The 19,559-nt window shown below is 36.2% G+C and overlaps 2 protein-coding genes across 2 annotated transcripts; both read left to right on the forward strand.

Annotated features, from left to right (window-relative positions):
- mtmr9 (myotubularin related protein 9) lies at positions 1 to 8,433 on the forward strand. The gene is made up of 10 exons (XM_015371467.1): positions 1 to 48; positions 413 to 612; positions 1,071 to 1,179; positions 1,290 to 1,415; positions 1,517 to 1,908; positions 2,222 to 2,383; positions 2,467 to 2,608; positions 2,719 to 2,939; positions 3,082 to 3,233; positions 6,218 to 8,433. Exons 2-10 carry the CDS (start codon positions 431 to 433, stop codon positions 6,379 to 6,381), a joined length of 1,650 nt encoding a protein of 549 aa, XP_015226953.1. The 5' UTR covers positions 1 to 48; positions 413 to 430; the 3' UTR covers positions 6,382 to 8,433.
- Positions 8,434 to 11,525: 3,092 nt separating this feature from the next.
- Positions 11,526 to 17,336, forward strand: LOC107082743 (L-threonine 3-dehydrogenase, mitochondrial-like). The gene is made up of 9 exons (XM_015371579.1): positions 11,526 to 11,686; positions 13,843 to 14,037; positions 14,368 to 14,410; positions 14,541 to 14,611; positions 14,898 to 15,047; positions 15,265 to 15,437; positions 15,580 to 15,670; positions 16,702 to 16,971; positions 17,094 to 17,336. The coding sequence occupies exons 2-9, from the start codon at positions 13,851 to 13,853 to the stop codon at positions 17,231 to 17,233; spliced, it is 1,125 nt and encodes a 374-aa protein (XP_015227065.1). The 5' UTR covers positions 11,526 to 11,686; positions 13,843 to 13,850; the 3' UTR covers positions 17,234 to 17,336.
- The last annotated feature ends 2,223 nt before the right edge of the window (positions 17,337 to 19,559 follow it).

Consider the following 19,559-nt stretch of genomic DNA (forward strand, 5'->3'; position numbering starts at 1 on the left):
GACGGCGTGTTTTTGCAAACGTACTGGTCTCGCCCAGCTGCTAACCAGGTAACTGTGCTTAAAAAATCCTTGCAGCATCGACGGGAAACGTATACTTATTGTTCTTTAAATGTGTATTGTGGATAACATATAGAATTTATTGTGAATATTAAGTTTATGTGTATCGTTTTGTTTTAATTACGTTTGTTTTTTTAAGCTAGCTAATGTTAGCAATTTGACTTCCTGAATTTTAACAACCAACCACCTGACATAAAGCCGTATTGGTCATTGAATGTATTTTGAAGTATAACCAAATATCATATACACTTTTACTGCAGTTCTACCAGCATTGTATGACATTAGTTAATTTAAGATATTGCATTCAATAAACCTCTTTCTTAATTCTGCCTATGGAACCGTATTGTCTCTCCAGATATTCCTATAGAAGATCATGGAGTTTGCCGAGCTGATAAAGACCCCCAAAGTGGACGGGGTGGTCCTTCATCGACCATTTTTGCCCACCGTGGAGGGAACTCTATGTTTAACCGGCCACCACCTGATTCTGTCCTCCAGACAAGACAACACAGAGGAGCTTTGGCTGCTCCATTCAAACATAGACTCCATAGAGAAAAGGTGACATCTATTATTATTGAAGGAATTGTGTTTTATTTTTGCACAGATGTTGTGAGTCCAAATGTTTTCTTACCAAACATTGCCCTAAGGTGTGCTTAATGGCAAAAAATACTCACTTATCAAACATTTTTAGATTTTGTCAAGTTTCAGCTAAATATTTTTTATTGGGATTTAATGCAACCTGAAGGAGCGTATGGTTTTGAAATTGAAATAAATATAAATAGCTTTAAAATATTTTACAGATCAAAAGTTTGGAACACATGTATTTTTTTCCTAGACTGTATAACAAGACAAGCAGTTGTCTTCAGGAGGTACTTGATTAATAGGAGGTTGAAACAAATTCTTTTTGCCTTTAAACCCGCACTGCACATTACCCTAAAAACAAAGTCTCCAGGACTAAACATGGTTGCAGCAGCTAATATTTTAGCCTGATCTTATTTGGTTTCTTTGTCTTTTAGATTTGTTGGCTCTGTTGGAAACATCATAGTCAAATGCAAAGACTTGAGGGTGATTCAGTTGGACATTCCTGGCATGGAAGAGTGTCTCAACATTTCTGGCTCTATTGAGGTAAAGGCTTCAGGGGAGCATGTGGAAGTGTTAGACGTAACCTTTATGGAGGGTGAGAGAAAAATCTGTGCATTATTGAAATATTCTTTCATATGTTTGTTTCCCTAAAGGCTCTGTCCACACTCGACTCCGTCTCTCTGATGTATCCTTTCTTCTACCGGCCTATGTTTGAAGTCATAGAGGACGGGTGGAATTCATTTCTTCCTCAGGATGCATTTAAGGATTTGGAATCAATGGTAAAACACAGATTAGTTAGAAGACAATTCCCCTAACTTGGACTTTTAATCTGCCACACTATTTTATAACCTCATATAATAAAAGCTATCGTCTCTCTCAGACAGATGAGTGGAGGCTGAGTGACGTCAACAAAGACTTCAGTGTGTGTCCATCATACCCCCGTCTAGTGGCAGTTCCTAAAAACATTGACGACGACACCCTGAAGAAAGTAGCCACCTTCCGCCATGGTGGGCGTTTCCCAGTGCTTAGCTACTATCACAAAAAGAACGGCATGGTGATGATGCGTTCGGCGCAGCCCCTCACTGGCACCAACGGGAGACGCTGCAAAGAAGATGAGAAGCTAATCAATGCCACTCTGAGGCCAGGAAAACGGGGCTATATAATCGATACACGCACCATCAATGTTGCCCAGCAGGCCAAAGCCCGAGGTGGCGGGTTTGAATCTGAAGGCAACTACCCACAATGGAGAAGGATCCACAAAGCTATTGAAAGGTTAGGACTTGCAAAGGGATGAGTTTCTTGCAAAAGTATCAAGTTTTGTGTCATAGAAACGCACTTGGAGTTGGATGGGAGAGTAACTATGTTTTGTTTGTTTTTTTCTGTACACATAAAAAGTGTATTCATTTATATTCACCCCACTAAAACAATTATTTGTTGAACCAACAGGTGCAATTACAGCTGCACGAATCTGAGGGTGTTTAAGAAGAATTTTAGATCTTTCTACAGTAGCTCACCAGCAATCACACTCAGTGAATGTTTAATGTCAAAGTATGTGAGTTTGCTTCTCATTTCTTAACATTTCCAGGTACAACGTCCTCCAAGAAAGTCTGATAAAGCTGGTGGAAGCCTGCAATGATCAGTCCCACAGCATGGACCGCTGGTTAAGCAAGCTGGAGGCCTCCAACTGGCAGACTCACATCAAGGAGATCCTCACCACTGCTTGTCTGGCTGCCCAGTGCCTCGACAGGTCAGGGGTCTATCTTACATTTCACAGTCTTAGCTGTTTCAGAGAGACGTTCTGATAAACTCCTGACTGTGTGTTTGTCTCAGGGAGGGAGCATCAGTGCTTGTTCATGGAACAGAAGGGACAGACTCCACGCTGCAGGTGACCTCCTTAGCTCAGATCATCCTAGATCCAGGATGCAGGACCATTAAAGGCTTCCAAAGTCTGGTGGAGAGAGAATGGCTCCAGGTTAGCCTCCCTTATCTTTGAAACACTGTCTCAAATATTCATGGAATATTCTGGATGAAATTTTGGCTTTGCTCTTCATTACACGTCCTCCTCTTTAACCAACTACTCAGGCGGGTCACCCATTCCAGCAGCGCTGCTCCCAGTCTGCCTACTCCAACAGCAAGCCGCGGCAAGAGGCTCCCGTCTTCCTGCTCTTCTTAGACTGTGTGTGGCAGATCCTACGGCAATTTCCTTGCTCCTTTGAGTTTAACGAGAGCTTCTTAGTGCTGCTGTTTGAACATGCCTATGCCTCTCAATTTGGTACTTTCCTGGGCAGCTGTGCAGCTGACAGGTCAGTCCAAGGAGCCACTTTCTGCTTACATTTTTTATTTTGTTGCCTCATTTTTCTCTGGCAGAGAGGATTGGATTCAGTCCTGTTTTCCCTTTTATTTACTTTTGTCAAGCCTTATTTTATGTCTCTACCTTTTCCATAGAGCCAGGCTGTCTCTTCCTGAGAAAACAGTGTCCCTATGGTCTTGGGTGAATCGGCCACAGGAGCTGGAGCGTCTGACCAACCCCCTTTACGAGGCCAACAGTCTCGTGATTTGGCCCTCTGTGGCTCCTCAGAGTCTGCTGCTGTGGGAAGGTAAGCAGCAGGTGAAATCGTGGATGGCAATAATACTAATTAAATTACTAAAAATCTGTAATCTTAATTCAATAAAACTAGGTCCCATAGAAGTGTGGCTTTGATTCAAGCTTCAATTTTATTCAAAGTTTGAAAGCTGCTAAATGGAGAAAGTCTGGTTAGATAAATGTTTATGCGTTTAATGTTTCAGCTGTTGCTTGGCTGAAAACATGATCGGGTTGCATCTATCTATAAACGTTTATAAGTCCTACCAGTAGGGGGTACTAAAGATCTCACAAATTAAAAATTTTTCAAACAGCGGGACAAATAAATCAGATTTTTATATTTAGCACAATTCTTTCCTTTAGGAATTAAATACAATTCTTATAATATAGGCTAAATTAAAAACACAAGATGCCAAACTTCCTGTAGATAAATGTTTTCTTTTCCTGATCAATAAGTAAAGGAAATAACAGTCAATAAAACATTGGGTCAATCAATCAATGAAACTTAGTTTGCAGAGCACGATTCATATAAACCGCTGGAACACAAAGTGCTTTGCCTCGGTTGAAAATGGACACTAGGTTAAAAGAAACTCACCTGAAGTTGTTAAAATGAATAATATTTACTTGGAAACATGTTGACTAAAGAAAAAAACAGATGTGGGGCAACACAGGAAATCAAGATATTTAAAAAAATGTAATAATTTTACATGAAATTAATGCAAAGATATGAACTATATCTATGAACTTAAATCTTTAAAAGTAAGTGCATTACAGTCCAATAGTTATATAAAACATGTTTTTTTTTCTTTTTTTAATATTAATAGTAATGACAGTACATGCATTTTGGTATTGTTGCATTAATGGATGATAACCAACTAATATCAATAACCGAAAACCAGACTGAATAGATGTGTTTTTAGTAGGGATGAACACTCTCTGGTTCTTTTTTTTTTTATTATTTATTAAAGGTGCATTGTAGAAATTTTTTGTGGAAATATTTAAGAGAAAATAGCAGAACATTGTAGCTTTGTAGCATTATGGGCTGAACTGAAGGAAAAGCCTTCCTGACACGTGAGCCTGCTGATGCTGTTCAGCCTAGAACGTTTTACTACCAGCTCGGTTAGCCATCATAAATCACATATGGGCTAATCTTAGTCCAGTAAGCCACTTATAGAAGTGGCACTGAAAAGTCATCAGCAGTTAATGAGTGGAAGCTGGTTAACTTTAAATCAACTGTTTACATTAAAACAATGGGCTTTTTTTTTCTCTGGAGGTTCTTGTATCAGAAGGACTAATGGATTTCAGGACCTTGGTGGATGATTCAGTATGATTTATTTTTTTATATATATATATATACATATATAATTTAAAGTCACCATATATTTAAATGAATCTATACAACTCATTCAGTGTCATTCCAGCATCTCAAAGGGATAAGGCACATAAAGCTTCCTAAATGACCACTGAATCTTGATTATAGACTTTAAAATGCTTCACTCCTCCAAACCAATGTTTAAAATAGCACAGCAGACCTGTGGTTCAGTATCACCTCATGACAATTAGAACTTTGCTTAACAAGCTCTCACTTTGCAACAACTTACTGTATTTCTAATATTTAAAAAGTTTAAAAAAGATGTTATTCATTCAAATCGAAACATCTCCAATCTAGATGAACTATTAAAAGCTGAATTGTTCATTAATTTAACTGTTTACAAACGATAAAAAAAAAAAAAAGTTTTAGAGTTACTTTTAAAATTGGATTGAATGTTAGTCAAATTTGTTAAGAATTATGGTAAAGCTATGACTGGAAGTACTGTAAAGCCAAATTAAAAAATTTAAGAGCAAATTGGTCAACTAGATTTGTTTTGTATCAGATCTATCTTGATTTCATAGCTCTTCATTGAAGGAATGTAAAGAAGTTTGACACCGTATGTGCTTGTCCATTCATAAAGAAAAGTTGGGGGATGGTAATCTGCACAGGGGTCACACGGTTCAGGCTTTCTGCGTGAAAAGCCTCCCCCACTGCCTAAAGCTTTATGCTAACGCTCGCTCTCAATGAAGTGAAAGCAGACATTTGAGAACTCGCTGAAGCACGTGACGTTCTGCTTACGTAGCCCTTTCACTTGAAAGGACCCTCCTTTCTGGGTTGATTTGAAACACTCCATGAACTCCGGATCTCTTAACTGCTGATGTGGGCACTAACAAGGACTCATGGTGGATGTCAAGCATCCACGTAAATGTAAAGCTCACTTTACTGCACATCATTGGACAAATTAAAATGCTAAATGGGTGTCCTTAGTTAAAAATTTAAGTTATTCAGTCAGACAATTGTTTAGGATTGATCTGTCGTTTCGACTCATCAGGCAACAAACCTGCCTGTTGTTGTTTAGCCAGATTAACTCTTTACAAATTTATTAACTCTTTACAAATTCTGGGTAAATTTATTTCTTCAATCATCATAATCAGAATCAAGTTTATTGTCAAGTAGGTTTGCACTTACAAGGAATTTGACTTGGTGTTGATGGTGCAGACAGATTAGATAAATATACAGAATCTATAGCTATATAAAATATAAAACATACAATATGCTACATACAATATATATTATATAGCTATATACTATATACACAGTAGATTGTGCGTTAATGTAATGCAGGAGGTCTGGAAATGCTACTTTGGTGCAACTTCTAGGTCCTGATCATGTCTTCAGACTTTGTCCAAAATAAAGCAAATTTGACAAAAAACAAAAAAGTATTTGACAAAAATGATTAAATATGCAGTTTATTAGATATCTGAACCTTTGAATTCTTATATTGTTACAAAACATCTGCTAACATCATGATTTGCTCTTGAATTTCATTTTGGACATTTTGCTGATGGATTTATACTGTTGGGAATATTTATCAGGAGGTTATTATCAGTGTTATTGTGTTAAATCATGCCTTGGTTTTATTTACCAGTTTTCTTTATGATTCACCTTATCCTGTTGTTGGACTACAGGTGTTTTCCTGCGCTGGAACCGCTCGTCCAGGTGTTTGGATGAGGCTTACGATGAAATGGTGCACATAATCGAATACAACAAGGAGCTTCAGAACAAAGTTAACAGTCTGCGCCGGCAGCTGGCTGAGCTGGAAACAGAAGATCCTCTGTTGAATGCTCCATAAACCGAAAAAGGTAGCAAGATGGTTAGAGGGAGGAGAAACTGTTCAAATAACTACAATATGCTCACATTCATCCAATGTTTAAGCGTTACTGCAGCTTAAGTTACTCTTCTGATATCTCAAAAAAGATTTTTTTTTATTTCAGATTTAGTAATAAATAAGTAAATATTATTAAGTAATTATTTGTGTTGTCAGTTCATTAAATCATGCATTTCTAATATGAGTTTCTGTCAAGCTTGAACTAAAACATTTCATCTCACTCTAATTTTAGTATATGCAGCTTTGCACATGCAGAAAAAAAAATCCTATGCTTGACTTATAGCTGAATCTACATTTGAAAAAATCATCAAACTAACTCCATTTGTTGCCATTTGTATTTACATTCTGCATGAGTATATGTTTTTCTGATTTTTTTTCTTACTATTATTCACTGAGAAACAATGTCTGTTAATGCAGGGTTCTGATGAGCATGCTGAACATATGTGGCATTGAGGCAGTGCAGGGTTGCTATGGCAACACGTGTGCTGCTGTAAGTTGGTGTGTGACTCTTCAACATGTTCAGATGAAATGTGTAGGCTGGGTCAGCACCTTCTGTACTGTACAATGGAGTTTTAAGGAGTACATTTCCATTCAAATTGTTATGTATCTGCTTTGTTTTACAGATTATGAAGTTCTGGTTTGTTGCATAAAATGATACAAAATAACTACTCGAAACATTAAGTTAACTTTTTAATGGCGCTACTTAGATGCTTGTGGCTAAAGGAGCCTGTTTATAGGTGTCAGATCACACGGAGATTCAATATATAGCAAAGGTGAAGTATCTTTATTACATATATAGAATTGCATATCAAGTGTTGAGTTTAATTATGCTGTATTTGTGGGCAAAACTACTCCTGAATATTTGGTACTGATGCACTTTTTATTGGCCTTATTCTTTAGTGTGTACAAAGCCATACATATACTCTTTTCATTCAATATGGTTAGTTGCCAGTGATTATAATGGGAAAAGTCTTCTCACAGACAGATCTTTGACATGTTTGTAGGTAATCTCCAACGTAGGACTTTATAGAAGTCATGAAAATCCCCTTCATTGATATTTTAGCCTTTTTGCTAGTTTACCATTAAAATCCTCTTTTCTTGTTTTGTTTTTTACTGTACTATGCTTGCCAAACAACCTTGACTTTTGAATCTTTCAAATTCAATTTTGAAAGGGGAGAGAAAATCAAAAATAAGCCAATGTTTTGTTTACACATTGCAACAGATGAACAGATATCTTTCATCTTTTGTGATTTCTTTTTTTTTTTTGTCCCTCACGATCTTCGTTTTCATTTCAGTTTCATAGCTTTTTAAACTGTTATAATTGTTTTGTTAGAATTAGCTAAATAAATATGAATCAGTGTACTGAAGTACTATAAGATGTATTTGGTTCTTCTCTAAGTTCCTTGTCGGCAAAACACTAATTGATCCCTTCAGTTTCAGAGCGTTTTTATAACTGACCCCATGCATGGTAATATTGGGTTGCAAATTTTTTCATTATGTTTTAACAAAGATCAGCAGGGCTGCTTTTATCTATATGTCATCAAAACATGGGTTGGTGGGTAAGCAATAGAAGCACTGTGTTAGATTTTTTTGTTTTTTTGTTTTTTATTCTGCACATTATGGGTTAGCCTTTGTGGTTATGTATTAATCGAACTCAAGTACTTTAAATGACATTGTTGAGAAACAGGTTTTCATTAAGTGTATGACATGATTTACCTTTGACCAATAATTCAGCTATATGTTTGCAAACAGTGAGATGGTAGTTTAAGCCAAATCCGTGGTGTGGTTTATAATTGTAAAAATGTAAGCCTCCCATTCATCCGTCTTTAGTCATTTTTATATCAGTAAAATAATCAATGAACTCTAAAAGAAATGATCTAAGCTTTAGACAAATGTCTTTGCCTGTTCTGTTAACTGACTTTGTGCAATGCTTTACTATAAAAGTACAGTTCACTTTTATGTACCCTGTACCACTGATGATTACATGCTTGTTTTTTGTTAATTTTGGAGATATTAAAGGTTAAAATTTAAATAATAATATGCTTTCTGTTGTTTTTTTTTTAATAGACAAATCTGTGGTTTTAGGCAGTTTTAGTTCAGAGTTACAGCGATGGGTCTGAAGCTGTGCTGCTCCAAATTTTAGGAAGACATTTTACATTTACAAACTACATGGCTGACAATGTGGGAAATGATAAATCTAACACTCTTGGCCTCAGTTACAGATCGACACCTTCAGTGACTGGTATATTGAATAAGTAAATGGATATGTGATGCAGGGGTAGCCTGAGTGCCGCAGTAGTTAGTCATTGCAGAGTTAATTCAGTTTTGATTTTTTTTTTTTTTTATTGCATACCCATGTTTTAAAGAGATCTTGAACAACTTTGTTCTCAGAAAGTGAGAATAAGCTGTCCTTGCCTGTAGGGCTGAAATACAGACCTATGTTTAACCCATCTACGAGAATCTAAGTCTAAATATTAAAGTAGCTTGAAGACACAATGGTGCGAGAACCCCCAACAGTTCTGTGATCATTTTATTTGAGATGTTATCAATTATTGATTTAAATGCACATGCAGTAGTTGTGTTTTTTTTTAGGAATTATTGGTAGTAAACTGAAGTTGTGTTTTTAATTTAACAAGATCTTGCGTTTTTTTGTGCCTAAACCTTCAAGATTAAATCAGAGATGCTATATATATATAGTTAGTCACTGTAGAGGTATTTCAGTTTAGTGTGCTGAGAGCTTTTAATTTGTAGTCATTAAAAATCCATGTTTTAAAGATGTCTTTTCCAGCCCTGTCTGTCCTCTGTTGGATAGTTCTGTGCTATATACAAATGAAAAAATGTGAGTCTGATCAATAAATAATTACAAAAATAGCCACAATGACACAAAGATTAACACTAAAAATATCCTCAAATCTAACTTTATGTTTGAAGCCCTCCACACTAATTTGACCCCTTGTAAAGATAGATAAAAAAAAAAAAACAATTAAAAAGTTTTGCAAAATTCCAACTTTGGATTTTAAAATACATTTATTCATTTGAAAAAAAAAAAAAGAATATATATATAGATATATATAGATATAGATATATCCAATAACCTATGCCCCCAGTCTGCTAGCTTCATCAAATTGTAGTCTTTCTTGTGCATCATCTTTAGAAGAGGCTTTCCTCCACAGCTGCCATGCTAATCAAACTGATGCAGTGGGTGGCGTATGGCCTAAGCAGAGACAGGCCGATCCCCCACCTCTGCAGCAATGCTGGTAGCACCCATACATCTATTTGCCAAAGATAAGCTCTGGATATGACGTTGAGCACATGCCCTTATCTTGTTTGGTTGACCGTGGCGTTGCCTTTTCTGAGTAAAATCAGTCCTGGTAAACTGCTATTTGGTTTCCTTTATTAGGCTCTGCGGTAAACATCGTGTGGTCAGTAGGAGAGAGTGTGAGAGCAGTTACCCCAAGTGTAACACACCTCCTTCCCATTAACACCTAAGAAACTGTAACTCTAACAAGTCACGTGACACCAGGGAGGGAACGTTGGTAATTAGAAACCATTTGGATATTTAGTTACTGTTGTAATCAGTTTTATTGCCAGTGATTGAAAGCTACATTGGCTTTTAAGGGGACACAAAATTCACAATGTACACAAGTTGTAAAACAACCATTTTATATTGTATAAAGTACATTAAATACAAAATAAGTTGTATTAAAAATGTATATCATATTCGATAAGATAAAAATTAAGAATTTGCAAAAAATATGATTGGTGTATTTTGAGGTTCTGTATCTTTATTTTAAGCCTGTTTCCCAAACCTATCCAGAGGCGAATAATTGTTAATGTGTGGATTAGGGGATATCACCAAATAATGAGTAGGTTAATCCTTTGGATTTCTATTTTTTTTTCTTTTAAATCACAAAATGAGCTTACATTAGTCTTCCATGCGATATGTGAAAGAGGATGAGCTTTCTAATGCAGCTCCAGAGGGCGTCAGTTTCAGTCTCACCCTTCCCATGCCCTTATAGCCGGTTCAGAAGAGAGTAAACAGCATCCAAGGAAGGTCATCACTGATGTTGCCACTGCTGTGACGAAGCAATCACCTGATGAGGTGCCTGAGGAATAAATAGCCATTGAGCAACTGTTTTTTTACAGGCATGAATTGGCAAACTTCCCCTGGAAAGATGCTTGAGAGATTAATTAGTGTTCTTATTCTACTATTTTAATATACATTGGTTTTTTTTTAATAATTTTTGATACAAACACAATTTCTATGTATCGGTTTATATCTTTACATTTCCTAAGATCTCATAAGGAAGCACCCATTTACTGTAAAAAAAAAAAAAACAGATAGAAACTGAATGTGTGCACACTCACATTATATCTTGTCTTTATCTGCTGGTAACTGTTTTTATGTATAAAATTGAAAGGTTTTGAATATTCTACTTTAGAGAAAAAAGTGGTAGGGGTGGGCACAGGGGTGGCCAATGATTGGCTAAGGCTGGCCATGGCCACCCCTGGCCCCCCATCTAGCTCCGCCGCTGTGTACCATATATTTATTGTTCCACAATAAATGTCAATAATATACAAAGAAGTTTGTGGTTGTGACTTACAAATCTGGAAACTGGAGGAGCTTTTAAAACTTATGTATAAGGATAACTTGCAAAATTAACTAGGTACTGGAACACACAAAGCTGCATGTGACTTTATTGCTGATCTTTTGTAGTAAGAGAAGGGGGGGTGCTCAAAGACAAATGGCTTTAGATGTTATGTTGTAGCATAAACACAAAGTTACTTTGACTTCATAACCACTAGCATAAGGATAAAAAAAAAACATTTTGTAGCGTTAAAGATGCAACAAAAGATAAGCTTTTAATTTTGTTTAGGAGTTCAAAAAGGTTTGCAGACCCTATAGTTTTACTGCAGCGCGCCAACTTGCAATAACAAAAAAAAGAGAAGCTGCTGAATGCACTCTGCAGACAGAAGAGCCAGCGTGTCGTTAGGTGACGCCAAAGGGAGGAAGGCGGACCGCACCTCCGCGGCTCCACCAATCCAACACGGAGCCGGCCTGCCCCCCTCTTAAGCAGATGGCCGCTGATAAAAAGATCCAGCGCGCAACTGACGCAACAGTGAACTGAGATAACATCCGAGCATCACGTCAGCGCGCAGGAGGAGCAGCTCAAAGCAGGAAGCCGCATCTCTGTCTCTCTGAATTTAAAGCCAGTTATACCGCATTTTTATTTTTGCGGTTTTTTCCTCTCATAGTTTGTCATCATCGGTGAGTAATCCTTTTTGTAAAACTTGAATTATGCCGATCGTTATTAAAATCTTGAGTAACATCCTATCAATTGTGTGCAATTTTCTCTAATTAGCTCAATTTATTTCTACCACGTGCCCTTTTTCACTGCGAATTGAACGCACTTTCTCCCTCTCTGTAGATATATCAGCGTTAGATATTATTAATAATAAAAATAACTCGTTTTAGTACCTTTGTGACTTAGCGGAAGGTTTGAGAAAGAGCGCTTCACCCGGCTTCTGGCCTGTATGCCATCCATTGTGGAAAAGGCGAAATAAAAAAAATATATATATTATTATTATTATTTCTTCCATAATTAAACATTAAATACTGAAGTTTATTTAAGTTAGTAAGGATATTAGCGGCCTTTATTAAATATATACGTAAGAATGCCTCCACGAGGCAGTGAAGAGCAGATCTCAGCCATATTATACCATTGGCTCTCATGATGTCTACGTAAACTGCGCAAAGGAAGTGAGGACTATACATCATTTGCCTTTTATTGACTCATCTTTAGGGAAAGTTTTAAATAGGCCAATTTTTTTCTTTATGTTTTTTATTTTTATTTATTTGTTTCATATGCACCTAAGCTTACCCTTGAAGTCTAATTAGGTAGTTGAAAGCAAAGAGTGTTTAAGTAATTCCTAATGCGTTCCAAAAATATTACCCAATCCGGTCACCAAGGTCGTAAACTTGTTCTTGGCACCGCTTTCCTCTTCTGCTGTATCACTGTACGCCCTCTCTCTCTGATTGGCTCTCTGTGAAGGCAGGGCAGTATAAATAATCTTTGGTTACATGCTTTCCAAAATTTGTGGGGAGCTCATTGACGCCCATCGGGTAAGCGCACTTCTGGCATGTCCATATTTTTTGCGCAAAAAGTCTGCAGGAATAAAACGATGGAAGGGCAGAGCTGCAAGGGTTTATCCAGTGAGGCAGTTTAGTTTATATATTTTAAGGTTATTTAAGAGAAAATATAACGATTTGATTTATTTAAGGGTTTAAATATGATTGAACGTGAACCTTTCTTGTGGATCTGACGCAGAGAGCGTCAGTGCGTCTTTTTCACATATTTTTTCGCCCGGTCATACTCTAAACTAATATAATATTGTATTTTTTGGGTGAGGTTTTTCATGTCAAATGTATGTCTTACTTAAATGTGTATACCTACATTTTAATTATTTGAAAAACAGCATTTTAATATTAAAAGATGTGAGTGCTTTTGTTTGACTACGTTTGATATATAAATTATTGGGGCTGCAACGAATGATTATTTTGTTAATAGATTAATCTGTTTAATATTTCTTTTATATTGATTAATAATCAGATATCAAAAAGTTTCTATTGGAAATTATTTACAGAATTAAACCGAATGAAACTAAAACTTTTCCACTTGGAATTCTGGATAGAACATATTGAGAGACCTTTTTTTTTCTTAAATGCAAAATATGAATATATATTTTAACAATTTTGGTATAATTACTCCTCTAATTAGGTTTCGCTATCAGATAAAACCATGTTTTAGAGTCTCTATACTCCAGGTAATGATTAATCGATTAGTAAATTAGTTTAGATGATCGATTTAGAAACGATTAATCAGATTATTGTTACAGTCCTTTAATATTATATTATTTTACAAAACCTTTAAAAAATGTAAAGGTTTTGGAAATTTGCTGGACCTTCTGTCTAAACGGGTCAGGAGTTGCTTCCCCTTTTTCCACCTGTTGATATGCCAGTCACTCTTTTGTTTTTTAGTTTCCTGAAGTTTATGAATCATAATAAAAATCATAAAATGTATTCTATTTTTATCATTTAAACTGTAATAATGATTATTTTGTTTTAATGCAGTAGGAATTATTACTTGCCTGTTTTTGATTGACGCTTAGATAATGTAATAACCATATTGACAGACATTTTTTAAATCATAAATGCAAAATATGAATATATATTTTCACAATTTTGGTATAATTACTCCTCCAAGTAGGTTCCTCTATCAGATAAAACAAATCAGCTTATCTGGTCACTAATCCTATGAGATAATAAGCCATTCTTTCACAGGGGTATTTTACTTCAGACAGTCTTACTGTTAAATTCATATACAATCTCATATATTTTTTCGTCTTTTTTGTTTTTAACTGTAGGTACCAACATGCCTGTTATCAGATCCCTCAGTAAGGTGGCCAAGCAGGCCCTGCTCAGCCCACCAGGGTGCGGCTGCCAGCCTCTGACAATGGCTGTGCGAACTATCAGCTTTTCTCCCCGGCAGATCACATCTGATGCAAGCTTCCACTCCGTGTCTTTCTCAGAAACAGACCACCCAAAGGTGCTAATCACAGGTATGAAGCATCTTCTTCAGGCAGCATGTTGCTCTGAAATGCATAGTCCCCCAACAGCCGCCTGAAAGGAGGGCAATAAAAGGAGATTTGTTAGCTTGTATAAACTGTGCTCTGGAGGGACTTTAAGTACATTAGTATTTTTAAGAGATTTGGCAAAGAAAGTTGAACACAGTTTCCATTTAAAACACAAAAAGTCAAGTGCAGCTGAATGTTTTCTCATGGCCCTTTTCTCCAGTGGATTAAATCTCCATGGAAATGGGTGCTGAAGATTGTTGGCTGCACCTCATTCTCTCTGCCCCATGTCCTCACATGACTCTGTATCTTTCTCAGGTGGCCTTGGACAACTTGGAGTGGGACTTGCCAAACTGCTGAGGTCAGAAATCTCATACGTTTTTTGTAAATTACAATCACTCAAGTTGTTCTCAGCTGGCTTCAGTTGTATGATGCGTCACTCATTTTTATTTACCGGTAATTGCATTTTCCTAACTCTTACTTCCTTGCAGGAAGAGGTTTGGCAAGAATAACGTCATTCTTTCTGACATCAGGAAGCCTCCTAACAATGTTTTTCACAGTGGTGAGTAAGCTTAAACTGCCTTTAGCAACAGTATTTCCTCAGTGTTTGGACACCAACCATATGTTCCCCTTGTCACCGTGTGACTGTTGCTGAAACCTTGAGAATATCCCTTATTTCACAACTTTAAACCTTATAATATTGCAACATGCTTCTGGTTTCTTTTGTGTTTAGCTGAAACCTATGAAAATATGTTAAAACCCTAAAATCTATAATATTAAAATCATGGTGTCATCAGTTATTCATTCGATGTTTTCAACTTGACTATAAATGAATCTCTCACCATCAGGTCCTTTTATCTACTCGGATATTCTTGACTACAAGAACTTGAGGGAAATTGTGGTGAACAACCGCATCACTTGGCTGTTTCACTACAGCGCCCTGCTCAGTGCAGTTGGAGAGGCTAACGTGGCCTTGGCTCGCTCTGTCAACATAACTGGTGAGTAATACCAACAAAAGTTGGTTAGATATGAAAATTTAAACTTTTCTTTTCTAAACCCAGTGAGCATTAGCCCTAATTCATATTTAGCATATACAACTGAAGCAGGGCCTTTGCATCCTAAATTGCTGCAAATGCACATAAAGAACTTTCTCTAAATGTGCGTTTAAAATATTATTTTGTGATAATAATGGAATTTTCATTACTTCTTATTAAGGGCTTCACAATATACTGGACATTGCAGCGGAGCATGGGTTACGGCTGTTTGTTCCCAGCACTATTGGAGCTTTTGGTCCCTCTTCACCCCGTAATCCAACACCTGATCTGTGTGTGCAGCGACCTCGCACTATCTATGGTGTGTCTAAAGTGCATGCTGAGTTGATGGGAGAGGTGAGGGCTCAGATTTTCTGCTTTTTTTTTTTTTGTACACGTTCCAAAAATCTGTTACCAAATGATCATATATGGTGACATTATTTTTAATTAACCTGAAGTTATTAAAGTAATATCTAATTTACATTTTTATACTTTTTAGTATTACCATCACCGTTATGGCCTAGACTTCCGTTGTCTCCGCTACCCTGGAATCATCTCTGCAGACTCCACGCCAGGTGGTGGCACAACAGGTATGAAATCACCTATGGGAAACTGCTAATGCCATTATTTATCTAATTATCGGTGTCCCTTCTTTCAACCTGTGATGATAATTGAAGCACTTTTTGATGCTTCAGAGAAGTTTTTTTTTATTTTTATTTTTTTTTTAGATTTACTTAAACATAGTAGAAACATCAGGGTAGGTGTAGCATCTACATCTTGCTGGATTAGTCCCTAAACCTCCCTATTCCACATGGGAAGGAATCATTGGGAACAACCCTGGTTTCCTGTTATGAAAGGGCTGTATGTGTTATTAGATCCAACCTTGTTGTATTACAGTCACAAGATTCTGGAAAAGTACCAGAAGAAACAACATGCTAAAAAAGGCATTGGAGTCACGGTCTGTTATTGTTTTTTTTTGTCAAAAAAAAAAAAAAAAAAAAAAAGGCATATAAGCTGTTGATCAAATTGGACACAATGGCCATTATTATATACACTAATATGCAGATGACGCACTGGTATTCTTGAATCATGATCTGAGGTAAAATTCCATCATATAATTTGTTATTCAAACCGCTCTTAACTAATGTTTTAAGCAAAATTTGGTAGTGCTACTTAAGAAAATGCATATATATAACCCTAGTTGGTGTCATTTGACATGACATTTAGTTTAACAGGCTATCTTGATAAAACATCACAGAAAGGTGAAGTGTGAGAGGAATAGAGAACTCTTCTGATTTAATAGCTTTCACATTTAATGGAGGTCTATTCCTGTATGCCTAGTTATCATGTTGCAAATTTGTTATGCAACTAAATCCAGAGTAGTCTTGTTACATTTTTAAGCTTTGAGTCATCTTCCATCCTTGTCTGCATATTTCTTTTCACTTGTAAATAACCGCCACACCCAAATCTTATCTCACCAGTTGCAGCTTTTATTTGAAGAGTTTTACAAAAATATTTCATTCAGAGATTATGCATATCAATTTAAAAATAATTAGCATCAGAACTGTTGTAATTATAAAAAGAATTTTAATTGACATATTTATCTTTTGCACCTTTTCAGATTACGCAGTTCAAATTTTTCACGATGCAATCAAGAGTGGCAAATTTGAATGCAACTTGAGACCCGACTCACGGCTCCCCATGATGTACATCGATGACTGCCTACGCGCCACTTTAGAAGTGATGGAGGCACCTGCTGAATCCTTGAGCATGCGGACATACAACATTAACGCCATGAGTTTTACACCTGAGGAGCTGGCCCAGGAACTCATGAAGCAGATGCCAGAGCTGGAGCTCACATACAACATCGACCCCGTACGACAGGCAATTGGTAAGCATCAGCTTTTAAAACGACATGACTGTTAATTTTGTCATTTTTGTTTTAAAACTTATGAATAAATGTTAGATTTTGTCTACCATGACATTTTATTATTATTATTTTTTTTTTTGTAGCTGATAGCTGGCCCATGAACTTTGATGACTCTAATGCTCGGAAGGACTGGGGCTGGAAGCATGACTACGATCTCCCAGAGCTGGTCCAGACAATGCTGAACTACTTGGGTGTGGAAACACGCATGGCCCAGGCCAGCTGAGCTGTCCTCTAGAGTTCATATCTGTACATAGTGTAAAAAAAAATCCCAAAGAGAATAGAAAACTTGATCTCTATATGAATGTTCCTCAAATTTTGTGAGCAAAAACAAACTAAAGGGCTGTGCTCAGCTGCTACATAGCCATAATTTCTACACAATGTAAAGTTGCAATGTGGGCAAGAGGAAACTTCCTGTTGAATATCTTGTCTGGGCTTGCTTGCTTTTCATTCTTGCTTCTTGGAAATTTGGCTTCAAAGTAAAACATTGTAGACTGTGGCTGGGTGAATAGTTTAGTCAATGGAACAGGTTTGGAATACCAGGAAGATGAGCTGGATCCGGAGGGAACTGCACAGAAATTTGCAAAATTCTTAGATTTTTGAGGGCATGCCAGATGTCTTTTTGGATGCACCGGGGGGGGGTGGAGGTGGGAGGGGTCTGAGCTCGAAGGTCTGCAGAGCTGATTAATGGATACTACTTAGTAATTGATTTATTTTTCATGTTCTGTTATTTATTCTTTTTCTGTTAAATGGTGGCAAGCTTTATTGCACCTAAATCATTTGACACTCTCTTTTTTTAAGTGTTTCTCTTTAGTTTTTGTTGTTTTATATTTTTTCACCAGCGCTGATGTTATTATGACAAAAGAAAATCAGAAATGTGACTCTATGTCACAGCCATATTTGGAAATTATTTAGATAGTGTCTGGCAAAGAGATTACCTCTAAGTGTGTATTTGACAATAAATATTTTCCAAAGACCTCATGGTTTCTGTGGATTTTTTTTCTTATATATATATATATATATTATTACCATCTTGCAAAAACTACTCTACCCCGCAGTCTCTTTGCTATGATTAATGAATTCACATTTATTTGCAATGATTTTGGTTATTCTCTATGACAAAAAAAGTGCTTAAACCTTATTTTTCAATTTTGTTTATTTTAGTTAGTAGTTAGATTAGTCTGCAGAACTGAACACTGCCTGTGTGTAGTATTTAGACTACTGACGATGTGCCTGTTTATGTTGATGACCACTAATAAAATATGTCTATTACTGGTTATATGAAAGACCTATACAGGTCCTTTTAATCTGGCAGTTTTAATCTTGATGGTTTAAATGTACCTCAGTAATTATTCTGTAATGATGAAAGACCCAATAGTCTACCTTTAAACAACTACTTCACTGAGGTTCAAAAAGAATCTTAAATACTTAGAACAATTCTGGTGTTTTACCACATCTCATGATTTGCTTACTACTTTTTGCACTGATTGAAATATCCCTTTTAAAAATCCACACAAAAAATCAAACCTCTAAAATTAGTAACCTAAACAAGAAGAGCATTAACTATAGATGACCTGTAAAGGGCATTTGAATGTTGTGTAATCAGAAAAAAACTGTTGTGCCAAAGGGAACAAATGGTGAGACGCAAAGCTGAGCTGTCATTGGTTGTAAATCACTCATTTGGTATTCATAGTTCAAACCTGTTTTTTTTGTTACGCAGACTTTAAAAAGAAATTTGTTGCACTTATTGGCAGGAATAAAGCTTTAATTAGAAGTGAAATAAGAACAACATAAGTCAATCTCAATTTTCATCCACATAATGGAATCACCCTCCCTGCAGTCAATATCCTTTCTTCAGTTTCACTGTGTCAGACTTCAGCAGCTGCAGGTCACCTTGGTTTGCTTGTTTCTGTGCAGAGACCAAATGTACAAAGAGATTCACTCTGTTCTTGGGCTGGAATCTATGGTTTTAACCAATAAAGCATATTTAAATCTACTATCAATATCATACTATCCTGTCAAATCATCAAGCTACAAATGAAAATGTGCATTTTTGGTATTGTTTTTTTCTTTAAAAAATTTATTATTCCCAATTGATGAAATTATATATGATGTACACATGAAAATTAGAAAGCATATTTTACCAGACTCTAGTTCTCATGACCTTTGAACTTTTCAAATTGCATCTTATTACAACTACAAACTCATCTGTGATTTTTATTAAATTGATTTTTTCTTATCAACACAAAGCAGCACATGTTTGTGAAGTGTGTAGAAAACGTTATATTTTTGTATTTATTTATTTTAAAAGCCTGGTAAGAGAGTAACATACAAGAAGCCATAATGCCATGGCAACTCAGGTGGTGGTGCAGAGATCAACATGCCAGGTGACAAACTTTGTTGAATTAGTTTATTAAATGCACACTGCATACATTTATTTCCACTCAAGTAGCAATAAGTGCTTTGTGACAGTGAATGCTGAAAATCACTCTATTTATATATAGGATATATATATATATATATATATATATATATATATATATATATATATA

This window comes from Cyprinodon variegatus, unplaced genomic scaffold (genome assembly GCF_000732505.1).
Source record: "Cyprinodon variegatus isolate N-32 unplaced genomic scaffold, C_variegatus-1.0 Scaffold4, whole genome shotgun sequence".
NCBI classification, from domain to species: domain Eukaryota; kingdom Metazoa; phylum Chordata; class Actinopteri; order Cyprinodontiformes; family Cyprinodontidae; genus Cyprinodon; species Cyprinodon variegatus.